Genomic DNA, 19,897 nt, shown 5'->3' on the forward strand with positions numbered 1-19,897 from the left:
GGCAAGAAGGAACAATGGCTATTTCTAGACTTAATCAAGTTATCCTAAAGACAGATATAGACCACTGCAACTGAGTTTTCTCCTGCTTTACTCTACTGCAAATAATCAAAAGGAAGTATTCATGAAGCCCCTCGCCCAACAAATTTCCAAGTAGAGAACTAAATCGAACATGGTTTTACACAGCAGCAGATTTTTTTGTTTGTTTTGTTAATCTCAGTCTCCTGTATCTTGGCTGAATTCTGCCAGTACTCTACACAAACACAGGTTATAAAAACAGTGAAAACAAGAAAATGGCAGTGGGGTCAGTGCCAAACTGACAAATGCTATGGTGTTTCTTCACGAAATTTATTCTCTAAATAGCAACACAGGAGTGTAAGAAGGAAGCAGCAAGAGAGTCTGCAGACTCAGTAGTCCAAATCTTAATTACAGGCTCAATTGCAGCAGGCCCCCATAAAATCCCATTTAGTCTTGCTTTGCTTATCAACGTGTCTTAAGCAAAAAGTATAATCAGATCAGTACTTGCAGTATTAAGGTACTCTAACAAACATATTAGCATGAAATGCATATGGGTATAAAAAGGTCTTAGTCAGCCCCAACCGAGATAAGCATAAGCAATCAATTCTGAAAATATTTACAGTCTAACTTAGTCTCTTTTCTAAAGCCAGTATTTTTACCTGTCACTACTAGTCGATCTTACTGCTCCTTGCTTGGGGTCTGACTGCCTTCGAGGAACCTGTTTTTGCTTCTGTGCACTTTCTGTCTTGGGTATAGGCTCATCCAAAAGGCCTCAATAAAGGAATAAAAGACTTAAAACTCTCAACAGAAAATAAAGCATTCATGAAAATGTTAAGGTATCTGTTGCTGGTTTCCATTATTAACTATTTCTACCTGGCTTAGAATATGGTCGTCATATACATGATCAGACAATGGCTGTACTATTTGCAAATAATGTTTCCTCACAGTTTCATTTTGTTGTTTATTTTAATAATTTATGAATACTAGCTGCACGTTACAAATCTAACTATGATGGCCAAAGATTAGAAAGTATGTAATTAGCAACTGATATGTATGCTGAAGAATGAGGAGAGTTTACCCAGCAATTCTTTACGTGTTCTGCTTGCAATTTCTTTAATTTCCATACGAGATAAGGACAGTGAGTGTGTAACTGGAAGTGAGGCAATGCCACTGGATGTTGTAGTAGCAATGACCTTGGGAGCCAAAGGAGACTTCAGAGGTCGTTCAATGCTTCGCCCAACCAGATTGCTGAGAGGAATTTTGTACAGGTTTCTGCATGGAACTTCACCTGAAATACAAAAAGAAAGAAGAACGTTACACTTTTGCAACAGACTCAGTTCTTAATAGTGAAATGAAAAGTTATAAAGAAAAGTTATACTTGTTCAGCCGGGCGCTTTTTAGCCTAAATGACAAAGATCTTTCTTGCTCTGGAGATTTTTCAATATAAATATTTCAATAAAAATAAGGAGGAGGAAGAAATATAGACTTAGAGAGAAAAACAAGACTGAGTCTCGGTGACATGAGGAATGAACAGCGGATCCAGGAAGTAAATAATTACAACTTGAGGCTGATACTTTGACTATTACAACGCGACTCTGCACTCTGCAATATTCCCTATGTATTTTAAAATACTGCAAATATATTGGAGCCTGGATCTCAAGTAGTTTAAATAATGACACCTCCTCTTAGGCAGCATAAAATAGCATGTTTTCCTAATTGCTAGAAAAAAACTAAACTGCCTTTAAAAAACTGAAATTGTGATTACCTTCTCCTTTCCCCTTCTGCTAACAGTGCACCAACAGAGTTAAATTGATTGTTCGCAGATCACGTTACACTAAATTGACTGTGCAAACTTTTTCAAGGTTAGAACTTACTTTTGGTTCACAAAAGAGCTTTAGCCATCCAGTGGTAGTTTAGCTTTTCTTAAATGAAAGGAACAGTGTATGCGAAATCTCAAGTATTCCCACAATTTTATGCCTCTTTTTGCATTATTAGTCATGGCCATACTACCAAAGATGCATCAAGCTACTGAAGCTTAATTCCTCCCTTCCCACAGAAATTGTTTCTTCAGAACAGTGCTACCATGTATTTAGAAAAGATAGTACAGGGTAAAAACTCAGCGAGGTGATTCGTATCTGTCACTAAATAGAAAATCTCTTATCCTCCAGATTCTCAGCTAGGAACTCAAGATCTTTTACCATCCTTACTAAAGACCAGCTTCACTGAGATGTGATAGCTATTGGAATGATTAGAGACCATTATTCAAGCCGCAACATTACCTTCTAGAGAAGAAAGAGGACATTCTAGCTTTTCGTAAGCTGTCGGTGTTTGAGGAGAACTCTTTGAAGTAATTTCCTTAGAGCTGCTGTCTGATGATCCACTTACTGCAGCAGTTGCTTGAAAATAAATGTCTGACTGAAATGACAAATAACTCATCATTAGTATAGTGAGACATTCTTAACCATCTTCTGAGTAAGTTTGTCCACTATGTTCTACTGTCACTATTTCTGTATTGCTGCTTAGTCAACAAGGATTGGTCATAGAAAGGTTATCACTGTAAGTTGAGGGAATATCTGTAATGTTGAGCAGAGCATTTGCCCCATAAACAGCCAAGTATCTTAGAACTGTATAACTGCAACCAATAAAGGACAGCATGATCAATCCTGATTCTCTTTGATATAAACTAAAAGCAAACATGAACAGTTACCATAGATCAAGCAGTACATATTTCAGTTTTGCCTTGTTAGGTTTTTAGCTGCAGCAACTTTTATGTGAATTAGATACAAATTATATCACAGAAATCGTCAAACATGATTTTACTGTGTCTTACCCTTGATGCTACAAGTTGAAGCTCAGGCACAACTGCTGTGTGGACTAAGTTCCCATTCACCACTAATCGGATCTCAATGGAATCAGTAGTGAAAGCAAGGATATAAGGGAAAGCACAGACTGCAATGAAACAAAAGTTATTTGGCAAGGAAAAATGGTTAATGTGAAAGTTTCCTGGATGCTCCATGAAAACTGTTCTTGACCTCTTCTGGAATCTCCCTTTCCTATGAAAAGTTTGTCTAACTGGATGGACATGGAGCTACATCAACCCTGAAGAAAACTCCACTCTCCATGCCTGGCAGAATGTAGAGTGAATGGAAAATGAAAAACAGAAGAAAGAGTTCAGCAGAGGAAGAACTTGGCACCAAGACTACACTTTCTATAATTATCATATGCAGAAACTAAGCTCAAGTGGCATCACGAATGTAACAAAGTAATGAAGTGTTCCTAGAACATGGTAATTCGATTAAGAACCAAGTGCAAGCTATAACGGTAATGAAAAAAACAACCATCTAGTAAAAAGAGATATTTTCTTACCAACAGCATAAGGAACTTGATTCCAGCTGAAGTGGAAGTCATAAGCTGATGGCTGGATCAGAGGAGAACCTCCACTGAAAGGATATACCTTTCTGTATTGGCAAACATCTGTAACAAAATAGAAAAAATCAACATCAATAACCTTACACTGTAAGTGACAAACATCAATTTTATAGGGAGATTTTGCAGAAGTGTAGTCATTTTATAGATAATCAAGCATGTAATTCTGAATTGTTAATAGACAGAACTAGATAAAGGGGAACCTACCAGTACTAACAGAATTTTTTTTTAAACACGTGCACTATAGTGCTAATCAAGCATCTATTAAAATACAGGACTTGAGAAGTCGTATCAGCAAACAATAAGAAAGCTTAGAGACAAGAAGCAATTGTGATCGTATTTTTTTCTTGACAAGCTCGTATGTGTGTACCAGGGGCTCCAGGTAAACAACTATGATCCTGTCAAACATGTGCTGCTTACAGCTCTTTTATACTTTTTAGGCAAAATGGGTTTTTTTCCCCCTGTAAGTGATGTCCTTACACTGAATCGAAGTTTACATCCATAAACACATTACATGTTTTTTCTTAATTCAAATTTTGGACACTGCCAAATTCTGTGTTTTCATATTAGTTCTATGATGATTCTTTCAGAATCCTAAAATTCTCTAAAGAACAAATGTAGGTTTCCCTGAGACACCATCCTAGAAATAGGAATTCAAGTTGCTGTAAGCGCATGCAGCACCTTTATTATAACTTTCAGATCAACTAAGTTTGTTAGCTTTGGCTAAGCAACAGGTCTATCCCAAAAAGAAATATAGGGAATTTACTGTGCTCTGGTCAGACAGCTTTTTAATTCTGAAGCAGTGCTAAGAGAACCAGAACCAGGTAGGACATGGCAAACAATCAGTACCAATAGGGCCTCACAGAGTTTAGAGGCATTTACAACTCATTCCATGGTAACAATTTGATAGCCAGTGCCAGAACACAGGCATATTTATCCTGTCTCCGTTGATGTTCACTCTGGAGAGGCAAATAGGACATGTCTTCTGCTACAGAGAAAGCCATGCCTTCAGCATTGCCTCACATAGGCTGTTTCATGCCAAATGCTTCTACTTTCATGAGGATCAGACGAACTACCTGTGTACTGCAGAGAAGAGCATATGTGCATTTTATATATTGACTGGTAACAACTTTACAAAGGGGAAATCATGACAGATAAATCTGGTGACGTTCTGTGACGGGGCTACCGCGTTGGCAGATAGGGGAGAGCAACTGACATTGTCTACCTGGACTTATGCAAAGCATTTGACACTGTCTTGCAAGACATCATTGTCTCCAAATTGGAGACAGATGGATTTGGTGGATGGACCACTTGGTGGATAAAGAATTGACTGGACAACCACACACAAAGAGTTGTGGTCAACGGCTCATGGTCCACATGGAGATCAGTAATGAGTGGCATCGCTCACAGATCAGTACTGGGGCTGATACTGTTCAACAGTTTTATCAGTGACAGGGACAGTGGGATCAAGGCACTCAATAAGTTCGCTGATGACACCGATCTGTGTGGTGCTGTCAACACACTGAAGGCAAGAGATGGATCTGGAGGGAATTTGACAGCCTTGAGAGGTGGGACTGTGCAAACCTCATGAAGTTCAACAAAACAAAGCACAAGATCCTACACCAGACACACCTATAGGGTGGGTGTAGAAGGGATTGAGAGCAGCCCTGGGAGAAGGACTTAGGGATGACGGTTGATGAAAAACTCAACATGAGCCAGCAGTGAGTGCTCCCAGCCCAGAAACTAATGGAATCCTGGGCTGCATGCAAAGGAGCGTGGGCAGCGGGTCAAGAAAGGGGATTCTCCCCCTCTACTCTGCTCTTGGGAGACCCCACCTGGACTCCTGTGTATAAGTCTGGTGTTCCCAACAGAAGAAGGACATGGAACTGTTGGGCCAAGTCCAGAGGAGGCCACAAAGTTGATAAGAGGACTGCAGCACCTCCCCCATGGGGACAGGCTGAGAGAGTTGGGGCCATTCAGTCTGGAGACGAGAAGGTTGTGTGGAGACCTCATAGCAACCCTGCAGTATCTGAAGGGGCCTCCAAGGAACCCGAGTGGGACTCTTTATCAGGAAGCGTAGTGACAGGACAAGGAGTAATGGGTACAAAGTGAAAGTGGGAAAATTTATGTTAGATATTAGGAAGAAATATTTTATTATGAGAATGGTTAGACTATAGAACATGTTGTCCAGAGAGGTTGTGGATGCCCCAACTCTGGCAGTGTGCAAAGCCAGGCTGGATAAGGCCTTGAGCAACTTCTTCTAGTGGGAGGTGTCTGTGCACATGGCAGGGAGGGTTGGGACTAGATGATCTTTAAGGTCCATTCCAACCCCTTAACGTTCTATGATTCTGTAGCCAAGACCATTTTATAAAAGGAGATTGAGAGAATTACAATGAAATAATGCAACAGTGCTAAGAAGTAGGCAGAAGAAAAAACACAAAGACAGAATGGGACATCACACAAGGAAAAAGGGATGAAATGCTAAATTGTGCATGTCTTGAAGACACCTAGTAACTGTGTAACTACCTAAAGAATGAGCCAGATCTGAAAAAACAGGACTTTTTTAACAAGGTAGCATCTATAGAGATGCACATCTATAAAACAACTAGTATGTCTAAAATAATACTTGAATTTCTAGTCTCTCCAATATGCATTTAAGTTCAAAAGAATATATTTGACAAAGTTTTCATGAAATAGTAAAATTTTTTTTAAAATACAGACCTAGACTCCAGTGAAAAAAGAAGTATATATGCAGATTGCGCTATTACCATTTTTATCCTTCCCTTAACACTTACAGTTATAACACAACAGCAGACCAGCTTCACCATCTTCATATACATCAATAGCTGCAACAAAATTAACCTGCAATGATAATGGAAAAGGTTATGAGCCGGCAGAGGATACTGTGATTATTCCAACAGGGTTTTGACTAACAAGCAATACAATCAGTTGGAGGATAAAAGAAAAAAAAAAAGAAGGAAATAAGTAAATAAATACATAAACATGCTCTAAATGCAGACTCTTTTGTTATTAATTTTAATGTCCAGAATAGAAAGATTCAGTTATTAGCTGACTGGGCAGCAATTTCTTAAATAGAAATATAAGCTATGTGTAAAAATCTTAGCCAAAGTACATGCAAATAGGCAAATCTGAAAGAGATACTGGTGGCCAACAACTGAAGTTATTTTGATTCAATTTCATAAACAACAAAACTTTGATACCACAAAGATAAAGCGAAAACCAAACTGTTGACTAAGAAAGGAGATGAATTTATGATGGTAACAATATTCCAGATGCTGAAATACAGTCCCTTTCCTGAGGCTTGGTGGGCACCTGGCATCCAGCCAAGGTCAACCCACTACAAATATCATATCTTATAACTCTCTCTCTTGGGAGTTCTTATTATCACATATCCCAAAAAGAACAAATATCTCTGGGTGCCATAAAGTAGCATTACAGAAGTGAAAAGTAACAGACATGAAGATCTCCATAAATTACACTCCCAGGAGGTCAGCATAGGATGCACTGAGTCTGGAAGAAATTATGTTCAGTGGGGCTCTGCAAAAAAGTAGTTTCAATGATGTAAAGTTACCTTGTTTGTTTCAACATGATGCAATCTGTAGGACTCCCCCGTGCTCTCATTGACTAAATCAAACTGGTGCCGATACGCTACACAGATCATATTGTCACTGTCTCCAGTAGGTCCATCCACCAGTGTCATAACCACTGGGGGGTCAGAAAGGCATATTTCCTAGAATGCAAATAATAGAATTACTCTCTTTTTCAAGATCCTACTGTGGGTGCTGCAGGTATTCCATGATTTTAAAGGGATGTGCTCTGAGTGCAGCAACATGACAAAGAACAACCTGAAACCTAATCTCTAAAAAATGTGAAAGATTTCTTTGGCATATATATGATCAAACTCCATCATATGGCATCTCACTTTTATTTGTCTGGAGGTTTGGGGTGATGATAATGTACAGTCTTTGCCTTTCCCACAATCCCCGCACTAGCTGAGTGCTGCTCAGTCTGTTAAAGTAATCAGTAATTAGATTACACGTACCCGGATGTACTGGAACTCTTCTACTGGAGATTCAGGAGATGAGAGCACAGAGCTGCTGGTTAAACTGTTGTGTGGATTATATTTCTTTGTGACAAGAAGTAGTTTGTTTCGAATAGCCACAACAATCCTCAATTCACTTCCATGGTGAGTATTTATGGCGTACAAATGGCAGCCTGAGGAAATAATGTTCTAGACTGTAAGTGGTTGGGGTAGGGTCTGATTTTTTTTGTTTTGTATCTGTATGATGATTAGTACAACAGGGTTCTGATGCATGTCCTAGCAAGACAGAATTAAACCCCCCTCAACAGGATAACATCAACTTCTAGAAAAAGACAAAAGCCTATGACTCCTTTGAAATCTGTTTTACCTTTATTCCTAAATACATGGATTTTCACTGTCCTGCAGGTTCCAGTTTTACAAAGCAGCTTGCTTCTGAAGATCAGAAAATGTTTATGTCTACTAAAATAATCAGCAACACCCAGACTAATCTAAGAACTGCTATTTAATGAAGGTCTGCCAGTGTTCCTTGAATTTAAAGTGTGCTTTATTTCAGTTTAAATCCCTGCAAAGTTCTTCTCATACCTCCCAATCCCGAAATCCTATTTTTCTCTAACGCTTTTCAGCAGCAGCAATTGTCAAGTAATATGACCCTTTTAGAACACTCTAATATGTTGTGCTGAACTATATCAGACTAGTTTTCAAGTATAAGCTTAACAAAGCTTGAATTCACTGTCAAGAGAAAACACTAAAGTGAACACCTACAACTGCCTCAAGGGAGCTAAAAAGCTCCTGGCAACTACCGGCACCATATCGCAGTGGAAATAATGTCACCTTTTGTTCTCTCTAGTTTATTTTCTCTGCAGTCATATTTGCTTCTTATAATTTGCTTTGTCTCTATATCTTTTTGGACAGCACTGAGTCTGAAGACAAGGAGACGAGAGTCTTTCCCTGACATAGGAAGAGAACCGGGAAACAACAAGTTAAAAAAAGAAAGTGGTAGTTTGAAATTAATACTTCCAAAGAGAAGCAGCGTCTCACAAACAGAGCAAATATAAACAAGGCATAATGCTTTACATTGTTTTATACCAGAAGCTTCAAGAAAATACATTCTATAGCTCTAGGATTCGGTAACATTTAACAGTATAAATACCAATGAAACACATTTTGTAAAATAGTGACAGCATAAGTAATTACCCCCATGTTTTTGTGCAACTGAATGAATATATAATTCAGTCATAGATATCTGCAAAAAACGTTGAGTTCTAATGGTGACCATAAACAGACAATATGACCAGTTTCAGGCTTGCCTTGAAAGAAGCATGAATGAGCATTTAGGTATTTCCACCTCCAACCCCTTCCCAGCCTTTCAGAAAGTAACAGCAGTTTCTGTATGTGCTCCTTCATTCTAAATAAAGCATCTAATATACCAATGCTGATAGACACAATTGCCTCACGAGACACATATACCCAGCCACAGCCAGATTCATACAGGAATCAAAGAACAGGGACGTCTCCTACCTTTGTCTGTTCGGGCAATCAAAAGATCCAGAGCTTCCAACACGTGCATCTGCTTTATTTGGAGAGTTTTATCAAATACTTGCACTGACGGTTGACCATCTAAAAAAGAAACACACATATGTATTCAGAATCCTGCAAAACTTTGGTAGTCACTAGTTTTGAACCCTTTCTTTCTTGTAATAAAAGCCTTGATTTTTTTCTTACAAAAATGAAGAGAGGAAAAATAAAAAAAACAAACCTGCACAAAGCTGCTACATATACCACAGCATCATAGTCAATACTTCCTCACAAGAGAGTTTTATGATTGCCACGGATCAGATTATGCAACTGAAACCTAAAAGGAACTTTCCTTTGGAAAGTTCAAGAATTATGACCAAGAACTAACTGCATTCCCCCAGTCCTGTTGGCCTTATCTGGCACACAGAAGATAAGGGATCAAACAGTAATATAAATGCTAAAGGAAGAGGCAGGCTTTCACTGTCATGTAAGCCCTTGGCTTCATGCTCATTATCATCAAGGGCTAAGAAATCAGACAAGCCATTTAACCACTCCCTGAGCCTGGATGTGACCTCTTAAGTCTTTTCAGATGATCAAGAAAACAACATCTGAAATAAGAAAACATTCAGAAATCTGCGTTAACATTCGCTCCCCAATATGGCTTGATTCCAGTGCAGAGAGAATTTTGGCAGCTAGGTTACATAAATGCAGTAAATTCACTTGGATTAGTAACTACCCCTAGTTAGTAAAGACCTACCAACAACTGAACAGACCTTACGAACATACATTTTCAAGAAAACGGTCAGATACATAAAAATTGACACAAAAACACCGGATCATTTACTAACCATCTATTAACAAGATGCCAGCATCTGTAGAAACCAGCAAGGACTGGCCCCAAGAATCTGCACAGACAACCTCATGAGGAAAATTACTGCAGAAAGATTGAGATTCCCAAGGCTATGAAGCAACATAAGGGATACAAATTAAGTACACTAAGAAATACAGATCATACAGACACAGAATGTGATGGACAATGGTAAATAATAACATGTAAATGCTTTTGGCAGGATACATTTCCAAACAGTACATTTTTTGAAATATCAAAACTGTGTTAATTTTCTTGCGGAGGAAATTCTGTATTAATTCTGGCATGGAGACTAGTAAATATAAGACATGTTCCTGAAACACTGGAATTAAAACACATGCAGCTGACACTCAGTGCAACCCTGGAAATACTCCATATGCACTTCACTTTAAAAAACCCAGATTGATAGACTTAAAACATATGTACCACCATGTATACACAATTTGGTTACATTTTATGGTTCAGTTTGTGATGTTTAGTCACTAGTATGTGGTATAGTTAAAACTGCCTTTCTACTGAATTGTTCTTTCATCCTGTGTTCTTCTCTGTACTTACCTCCCAGAGTCTGCTCCTCCTCTCCCAGTTTATATACTAGCTAGAATCTGAAGTTTTAGATGCTGTTCTGAAGCTTCTGTATATAAAATGCATGCAGAAGAGCGTAGTTTGCATATTTCACTCCCTTATGATCTCAAACAAAATCTAGTACTACATAGAATGAAACTTGTTGAAGTTAAAATAAAAGATTATTGCATTTGGAAAATGGTACTTTCATCAAATTTTCTCAGTTATAAAAACGTCCATGCTTTAACTTGAGAAGTGCTTCTGCCCCAGGCTCATCCCTTATTAATCTGATAGTGACTGCAGAATCACTTTGCTACTATACATTTCACCTTTTCTGTTGCAGCATGTAATTACAGAAGTAAATAAACAGATGCCATACTAGATAATGTTTAATTTTTCATACGTTTTCTCAGACAGACAGTTTCACTCACCTCCTTTTTACAAAAGCTTGTGGTTGCCAAGTTAGCTGGGGTATCCCCTTTGACAGTGGTTTTCAATTTCAGTGCCTAATACAAACAGATGTTGTATTTAAACTGAGTTTTTGTCAGCAATACCGAAGCTAATGACTACATAAAAAGGCCATTTTAGGACGACAAAGTAACTCCAGTTCGAAATTCCTATACCACTTATTAGGAAAGAAGTAGAATTTTGTACCCTGAACAAAGTCTGCATGAATCACTAGATGGTTACTATATATCTTCTCAGCCTAAACATACATTGGTTGGTTTTTTTAGGCTTTTTGTTTGTTTGTTTGCTTTCTAAATGGAAACTCAAAATCAGAAAAGAAGATTCAAACATAATAACAGAGAAAAACCTCCACCTCAAACAATACAAGCTAAACATCTGTACAATTTACTCTGTAATCTAGATGGATTACAGAGGATTCTTTTATCAATTACCCAAACTACCCTTTTACTTGCAAAACTTCCAAACAAACACTAAGTCAAAAACTATCTATCTATGTATTGCTAGGTATCCCAAGGACACAAAGTCTCAGGATCACAAATTCTTCAACTAGAAGAGACCTAATTTTGAAAGAGTCAAGATCTCCAGAGTAATATCATACATACTTAGTTTCAGTGAGTTGCACAATAAGTCTCTTTAAGGTATCCTATATACCTTCATTGCTAACTTTTACAGACGTATTCCTGGAATTGTCACGGCATTCCTGAATGCTAAGCTCAGAACTAATAGAAACCCAATTTTATTGCCCCAAAATTTGCCAACAATCACGCATAGTCTCTATGAAGTGGTAGTAATCAGCCGCATGTTATCATTTGCACATTTGCATTAAGCATGGCTGTCAGCTTACAGAGATACACAAAAGACTTCACTGTATGAACACTTTAATTCCATCTCACCAGTCAGAAGAGATCACTTTGACAATAAATAAATGATTTAAATATACTGCTGAATCGGTCATCAGTGAGTTTTGTTTACCATCTAAAAACTCAACTAACTAAACAGCTAACAACAACAACTAAAGGAGAAACACATTCATAGTTTGGCAAGAATGATTAACAGCTACTTGGAAGGCACCTTGAAATGTGTTCAAGTCTATAGTTTGTAATTTAGAGGAAAGATATTTCAGACAAGGGAAAGATTTTAATGTGAAAAGAAGCTCCAAGAAAAACACAATCAGCTATCTACGAATTTTTAGCCCACATATTAGTTATTTCAAGGTGATGGGGGAAAGGGTGGGCAAAGCACAAATGAGTAGACTTTGCAGTTCTTGTCAATGCAATCTTTAATAGCCCTGAGATTTTTTTGAACCAGCCCTCAACCACCTGGTACCGTTCTCTTCCTTTAACCAGACGTAGAACTTCTCAGAATCTATTGTATCTATTCCTTAGATTACTACAATAAAAAAAAAAAAAAAAAAAAAGGAAGGGAAGAGAGGAGAATTGGGGTTTGTTGATAAGTGAGAATTTTTGTTTTGTTTTTTTGTTTTGTTTTGTTTGTTTGTTTTTGTTTTGTTTTGTGTTTTTTTTTGTGTGTGTTTTTTTTTTTTTTTTTTTGGTTTCCTGGTCTCTTAACTCCTGCTGAGTTAAATCAGCTCAGAAAGAGATATTCTTAAGATAAGCTGAAGAACCATGACACCAGTCCAGAATCAAGAAGAAACAAGTGAGAAAGGACAGGGGAAGCATAGACACTATTGACTTTTTTGCTAAAATGAACTGTCAGATCAAAGCAGACTATCTTAATCATCAGGAAGTTTTACTCCTCACTGAATCAAGATATTAATAAGCCCACAGAAGATCGGAGTTAGCATCTGGTATGTTCAAAGATGTGCGGCAACCTCTGATTTAGCAGAAGGATTGTTGAAATGTCTTCCTGACTAAAGTAGGCTAAGTATTTTCTAAGAAATTCAATCTTAGTAAAACATATGGAAGAAATCCATGAAAGTTTATGTTTTCCCAAAGCAGGGAAAAAGAGAGAGCACTCTTCTGCTTGGAGGCAGAATGCATCTGCTGCATAAAGCAGGGAAAGACCTTCTATGTTTGATTCTAAGGCTTGATTTTTCCAACCTTCATTTAGCTTAGGTACTATATAAGTATTTGTACTTGTGTTGTGTACCTCAGGTGTTACAGATAAATACTTCTGTTCATATTTTATTTTAATGAAGCTTAAAAAAATGCAATACTACAAAACTATTTCTGATCACAGAAAACTCCATGAAGTCCTGACACAGCTGCAAGCTAATCAAATTCTAACAAAAGGGGTGACACAGTCTTTGTAACCCTACCTGCATACCTTCTAAACTGACCCTACCTGACCGAGCCGAACAAACTCTGCTTGTCGAGCTTCCTCTTTCTTCCGTGTTGATTTTGGGGACTCTGGTAACACATCACTGAAGGACCTTCTATTGAGCATGTTCTAAAACAGAAAATGTTTCTTTTTTAACCTGAAAAGTTTTCAAAATCTTTTCATCTGAAGTAAATTATTTAATCATTTAAATCATTTAAATTTTCTGGTTTTGCATACTTTCCTGTAGTAATGAATCTAACTGCATAGCTTCTCAGAGAGGAGAAATTTCGACTCTCCCAATCCTTGAGTGCTTTACTTTCCAACTTGTCATAGTTTACCACTGTCATGTTCTGCGCAATCATACCACATGAATATATGACATAAATATATGGAAAAAAAAAGTTAGGCAGATCTATTTAGATAAGAGAAATAATGGGGAAAAAATAGCACCTTGTTAGTTTTAGAAGTACTGAACTTCTTTTTAGTTAGTTAGGAATTACCTTATTGAGAAGTCTTCATCCTCTAAAATAGTTATCTCATCTAATGATCCAAACTGATACAGTAAAAATGATCCAAACTGACACATAACAGAATGACTAAATGCAGTTTTTATGGTGACAAGACTAATACATAAAATATTTTCAGTGCCTAAATTTCCTATTCCCTTGCTGTGGGTAAGCTTACACAAAGTATGACATTGTTATGCTTCTCCTCACACCTGGTAAAGAGTCCTATCCAGAAAGGACTGTCTGCCAACTTGCAAGTAACTGTAAAATAAGTTATATCACAGTTTATATTTAGCCTAGTCGTATGCAATTCAGTGCTCATTAGGATGAGATGACGGTCTTTTAAAGCATCAAAACAGTCAATCTAATAGTGAGGAGAGCACACGTGAGGGGATGCAGAAACTTCTGACTTACATTTACCTTGTGTAGATCAGGCATCATGTCTTGGTATAAAGAGCGGATCAGCATGTCTAGAGTGCGCTGACGTTTCTGAGAAAATGTTGGTGTTTCCAAGGTGGCTTTTTCCCCATTTATTACTAAAAAATTACGGAAAAAAAGATATATTACCAAAATGAACTTCGACAACTTCCACTGACTCCAGTTTGCTTCTGTACCAAAACACCTATTTTGCCCTTATTAATTTAGAGTTGCCTCCTGTTTGCATTTGTTTTGTTTTCTTTTTAGTGAATAACAATCCCTTAAGCTTAAAAGAGAAAAATTAGTAATAGGAGAATTCCACAAGGCATCCCTAACTAATAAAAAAATTACAGATAAACTGTTAATCAATTTAAGTATTAAACAATTTAAATACATGAAATGAATTATCAGTCAACTTCCTGTCAGGGAAGCATCTAATTCTAATCACCATGAGCAGTTCTCAAAGATTTCCTTCTCGATGATTTAGAAGGGCAAATAAGGATCAATGAAAACTGGAACTGAATCCTTACAGAATTAAAAAGTGCTGCATAGGTGCATTTCAACACCTTTAAGAATATATTCAGAAAAGCTTCTATTTTCAGATTTTCAGAGATACTAACACTTCCTATTACTAAATTATGAACAGCATTATAAATTCTTTCAGATCTCCAAATCCTTTAAGAAAATGCAAAGCTAAATACGGCTGCACGTTCTGCAAATGTAAAAGTCAGCTTGTACCTAATGGCCCAAGAAGCAGAGAAATTCAGGTTTTTTGTTAATCTTACTAGAACATTTTGATGGAACTGACATCCCATCTATATTACCGATTTGAAAAAAGAAATTGCATACAAATCAGCAACATACACAACAGAATATGTTTACATTTTAAGCATCATGAGTTTCAATTTGTGAAAGCATTTATTAAAAAAGTGTTTCTAACAAAGTACAAACCAACTTACGTTTCACCAAGACAAAATCCCTGAATTCCTGGTGATTTGTAAACACAGGTGGGGATGGAAGGGGAGGCCCAAACAGAGGAACACTTTCTTCTGAAAATATTTTCAGCCTATTGGAAGTACAAATCTTTATGTATATTGAGTCACATTCAAACCCTACCCTTTTTATAGACGCTATTCAAAACAGAAGAAATGGAACCTGTCATCTGGGTATGTCTTCTTACATAAGAACTTTGAAAGATCTAACAAAAAAGATTCACTTGAAGTTACTCAGTAGAGCAAAACTATGCTTCCTCTACACAAACTCATACCGGGACATGAAGAATTAGAACAGAACTTTGCAGTTCTACTCATAGAACAATACTTTTAGTGGCACTAGCAAAATCTAGTCGATTCCCAAAAAAGGTTCTTTGCCTACAAGACATGCTCTCCTTACAGATTTCCACCTTACCTATGCATTCACCACAGCATGAAATGTTCGATTCTTTCTGAGTAACAATGGCTTATGACATCTGGACCTGCTGAGTTCTTGCGATCCATAAGGAATCCCGCATAGCAAGAATGAACGGTAGGTACAAAACCCATGTACCCGATATGTCCAGCAGGCATAGCTTCTATAAGATAAGTGATCTTCTTTGCTATTTCAATTGACAGTCTACAGACAAAAGTCTTCCAAATGGCATGTGCAGATGACACAAGCCACAGTAAGTTAATTATAAAAATTAAAAATGGTAAAAAATTGGTAAAATGATAGATTCAACCCCTCTTTACTATTACATAAACCAGTCAGAATTTGCTTCCCCAAAAAACCACTAATGATTGACTGGTATTGAATCTAATGGATTGTAATGGTTTCATACAGTCTTTTTTCATGAAAGCTTAGAAACAGCATACAATTTGAAACACAATGAATGATCATCATTCTAATGTTTGTTTCACATATTTGAGACAAAATTTCATAGATGCCCTATGTCTATTTAATTAGATCCAGGTAAAAAAAAATAATCATTTATCACTACAAAAGTTGTGAAATGTTCCTTGAGTAAAGTGGAATGAATTAAGACAGGGAAAGCACAGCAAAACCAACCAAAGAAATAGACTTCTTGACTGAAGTAAAATATTCTGCATTTTAAGCAGAAATTCAGTGTCAGATCTCACAGCGGCATTGCATTTGAAAAAAGGAAGATTTGTCTCCAGACACTAGAGTATCCCCTCTCTCCTTTGACTGACATTTTTGGCCACTTGGAAGACCACCTTCACATACAAAAAAATAACAGAAGGAATAAGAGTTCTATTCAGGCCTAAGATAAAGGACAGCAGAGGGAAATGTAATTAGGCCAAGCTGAAATATATGTATCATGCCTGTCATATAGGGAAAAAACACTGCGTGATATGTATTGCAGTAAGATGTGTCAAGACCAGCAAAATGAAACAACTAAAATCAGATGGACTGATCCAGTAAAAGCAGTCAGTATGTAGAGTGAGAGAGGCAAATTTATCTTAATTTCTGCTACTCATTTCCCCCCACAAATAATCAGCACAGTAAAAAGCATTTTACTATGGTTAGCCCATCTACTGACTATTAGCTTACAATAATGACAACATTCACTTCAACTTAAAGGGTAATGAGGGATGTATCCCAAGTTTCTGTCCCAAAACAAGTAGAAAAAGGAAAGAAGTATCTGCACTGTCAGTGCAAGTTGGAATCATGAACATGTTTTGTGCCTCTCACAAACCTGGGAATGCTGAAAAGCAGAAGCTACGGGGACAATCAATTTTTTAAAAAATTGCAAGAAGGTGCTAAGAAGATCTTTGAACAAAATAAAACTATTCCTTTTCTTAACTGTGCTACAGTTATTTCCAAAACAAACCTTAGCTATAAATGGAAGGGGGGGGAAAAAAACACATATGCAAACTGAAGTATCATGCTGTTGGATACTTCTCCGGAGCTAGATTTAATGGAACGCTGAAGAAACATAGTAATATGCAAAATTCCAGTAGGTTTAAAGTGGCATCCAACTATACAACTACTCTGTTAAGATCCCTTAAAAATGAATTAGTTTACTCAGCTACTGCTGAACTGAAATCTGTAAGAATGTGCAGTTCATGGCTATCACAACATCATACACATCTAACTAACTTCCATACATCTAAATAACTATCATACATGTAGTTCACTATGTAATTGATCTCACCAGGTCAGAATGTTCCAGGTCCGTCTTTCATAATTTTGTTACATTTCATCTAAAGAATAGTTTTGGTTTTCCCTCTTAGCTTATGCCTGTCTCAGAATTTAATTTTCCTGATGTTTAGAAACATGCAACTTATAGCCAGTTTAGAGACATCTGCATTGAGGTCCATGTTGCTCTTCAGTTTCTTAAGTTCATTTGGCCTTCCAGCATACAGATGGGTGGACCTTCTGTATGCCAGGAAGTCTCCTATTGCTAAAATGTTATCCCGTTTTCTCTAAATCATCAGAAATTCAGCGTAAAGTTATTTGTTACAATCAGCACCTACCTGTAACTATCGTTCTGCTTATTGTATCTCACTAAAGCAAAAATATCTGCCATGCAGTTAAGGAAGTTAACCCACTTCTAATAAAGATCACATGTATTTTAATACACTTTTTCTTCTCCTGCAGTTACATAGCAGATTTAATAAAGGTAAAACACATTAATCAATGTAAATATATAAAACATTCTAAACGATACAGATTTTGCAATTTATAAAGGAGGTCCCATACAGAATCTTATGGTTTGATCAAGTTTTAAAAACCAAGCTAGCACCACAAGCACAGCATAAAACATGCTGTGGGTTATGTGTGTTTGATAGATTTGGGATTAAAAATTCTTTTAGTTGATAAAAAAGTACTGATTCCAAACTTCATTTATACCAGAACTTCAACTGAAAAAAAGATTCCAATGGAATAATTTAGCTAACAGAATTATAAGAAAATAGAGAGAATTATTTGAAGTGCAAGTACACAAAAATGTGTTACCAGTCTTGATGCATAAGTTCAGGCAAATCCGAGAAAAACATAATCATGCAAGTCCTTATGGTTGCCTTGCAAGTTTTTTTTAAGGAATCAGTTAGAAGCATATTGCTTGGATAGGTTTACTTAACACCATCTCTCAAATTTTCAGTCCTCATAAAGTGTCAAGGAAAGCATAAGTCTGAATAACGGCATTGGCTCTGTGGGTTTGTTCCAGTTAGAATGAAGGGACCTTAGCCAATAACTGTGATCAACACTATCAGAGACTGATAAGAAAAGATTTACAACGTGATTCCCTTACTTCAACGAAAGCATCCAATGCTACTTAAGATGCTTGAGAGTACACTGGCTACTCCCCAGCTACTATTCCGAAAGAGGCACAGATCTCCCATAGGCCCTGAGTTGTATCTGCCAGATCTGTACAGGCATTTCAAGCACACTGGGACATCTAAATTCATGCTCACGCCTTTATTTTGTAACTCAGTCCTACCCCACAGACAACACATGGCAAACCTCCATACAGCAGCTGTCACTACTGTACAGGACGGCACAGTGGGATACCTTTATGCTATTTTTTCCCATTGTAAAAGTAACAGAAAAGGTGTCCTATAGTACATAAGAAAGCGAGTACAAAGGGCTAGTACAGATTCAGTGAGCTTTAAGATTTATCACATCTGATATAGCTCAGAGGCAACCCCCAATTTCAGACACATTTATCTCTGACTCCTCCAACTGAAAATGTCAGGATGGTACTATGACTCCATCAACCAACTGTGGATTACTTAAAATGAGGATTTAGGGCACATCTCATTATGGCACCAAGAACAGCTGAACCTCAAAATATGTGTCAAAATCGAACAGTAGGCTGTATCAATGACATTGTGGCAAGTCCTCCAAACAGCCATTAAATTATTCCTTTTATACTAAGGCTGATGCTCTAATGAAGAGGTACACTGACTTGGTAAACAATTGTTCTTCATATTTAGTTTCCTATGATATCTAAAGGTTTTTATTATTTTTTCATTCTGGAATCCCTTTTGTTCTAGACACTTCTTTAATTCAGAGTAAAAGAGGTTAATATTGAGAGTTTAAATCTAAAAATTAAGATCAGCTATGGACGAAACCAGCAAGAGGGTTCTAACAACAGTTAGTCTGCCTCAGAACTAGGTTTAGAAGCCTTAAGTTTTGTGGTAACTTTTTAATACTCAGCAACAAAGCATAGATAGAAATAAGGGTTTTCTTCTTCTCATCCATTTTTTCTTCATTTCACTCCATCTAGTCTAATGCCATATTCTACAGATTACTATTGTGACCCCATGATAATCCCAAGTGATTGTCCGCTGGTTTTGGAATCATATTGTCTTCACAATGTTTTCAACTGAAAGTCTGAAAAACACAGGCTGACAAAATCTGGAGAATAAACGGTTAATGGTCTGAAAGATTTCAGAACAGTGATCTAAAATACATAAATATGTAAAATAAACAGCATCTAAACATTAAAAGGCAATATTCATTCAAATGCCAAAATTTAATGCCAAATTAATTCACATAGCAAATATATTTATGAATTTATATTTTATGAAAAGGTATAAAATGTAATTTGTGAAATTATCCAAATAAATGCTTTCAATAATAAAAACATGATTTAAAAATCACATTCTTGCTTTTACCTTATCTTCTAGGGGATTCAACACAAACTTTGGTTTATGTTGCAGATTTGGAGACTCCTGGTCAAGCAGCTGAAGGTAAAGAATGCAAGAATGCAACTGTCTTTCTAAAACAGTTTTCACTTCCATAAACAGCATGTGGGAATTAAAAGTAATATTGATC

The 19,897-nt window shown here is 36.9% G+C and overlaps 1 protein-coding gene across 4 annotated transcripts in view; it reads right to left on the reverse strand.

The window, feature by feature from the left end:
- Positions 1 to 19,897, reverse strand: part of GARNL3 (GTPase activating Rap/RanGAP domain like 3) — a 42,285-nt gene that overhangs the window by 5,974 nt on the left and 16,414 nt on the right. For 2 of the 4 annotated variants that reach the window (XR_007629441.1, XM_050320058.1), the window contains 16 exons: positions 17,593 to 17,638; positions 15,079 to 15,185; positions 14,117 to 14,238; positions 13,221 to 13,325; positions 10,880 to 10,954; positions 9,868 to 9,979; positions 9,023 to 9,121; positions 8,336 to 8,452; positions 7,505 to 7,677; positions 7,034 to 7,192; positions 6,237 to 6,303; positions 3,382 to 3,489; positions 2,846 to 2,964; positions 2,295 to 2,430; positions 1,094 to 1,303; positions 675 to 786 (listed from right to left, as the gene is read on the reverse strand). Coding sequence is in view for 3 of the 4 variants with exons in the window: in XM_050320058.1 (XP_050176015.1) it covers positions 675 to 786; positions 1,094 to 1,303; positions 2,295 to 2,430; positions 2,846 to 2,964; positions 3,382 to 3,489; positions 6,237 to 6,303; positions 7,034 to 7,192; positions 7,505 to 7,677; positions 8,336 to 8,452; positions 9,023 to 9,121; positions 9,868 to 9,979; positions 10,880 to 10,954; positions 13,221 to 13,325; positions 14,117 to 14,238; positions 15,079 to 15,185; positions 17,593 to 17,638 (1,867 nt within the window). In the remaining variant the exon portion in view is untranslated. The remainder of the gene's footprint in view (positions 1 to 674; positions 787 to 1,093; positions 1,304 to 2,294; positions 2,431 to 2,845; positions 2,965 to 3,381; positions 3,490 to 6,236; positions 6,304 to 7,033; positions 7,193 to 7,504; positions 7,678 to 8,335; positions 8,453 to 9,022; positions 9,122 to 9,867; positions 9,980 to 10,879; positions 10,955 to 13,220; positions 13,326 to 14,116; positions 14,239 to 15,078; positions 15,186 to 17,592; positions 17,639 to 19,897) is intronic. The other 2 variants (XM_050320056.1, XM_050320057.1) reach the window with 2 other exon arrangements.

Source organism: Myiozetetes cayanensis, unplaced genomic scaffold (assembly GCF_022539395.1).
Source record: "Myiozetetes cayanensis isolate MyiCay16 unplaced genomic scaffold, myiCay2020 scf23, whole genome shotgun sequence".
In the NCBI taxonomy this organism is placed as follows: Eukaryota; Metazoa; Chordata; class Aves; order Passeriformes; family Tyrannidae; genus Myiozetetes; species Myiozetetes cayanensis.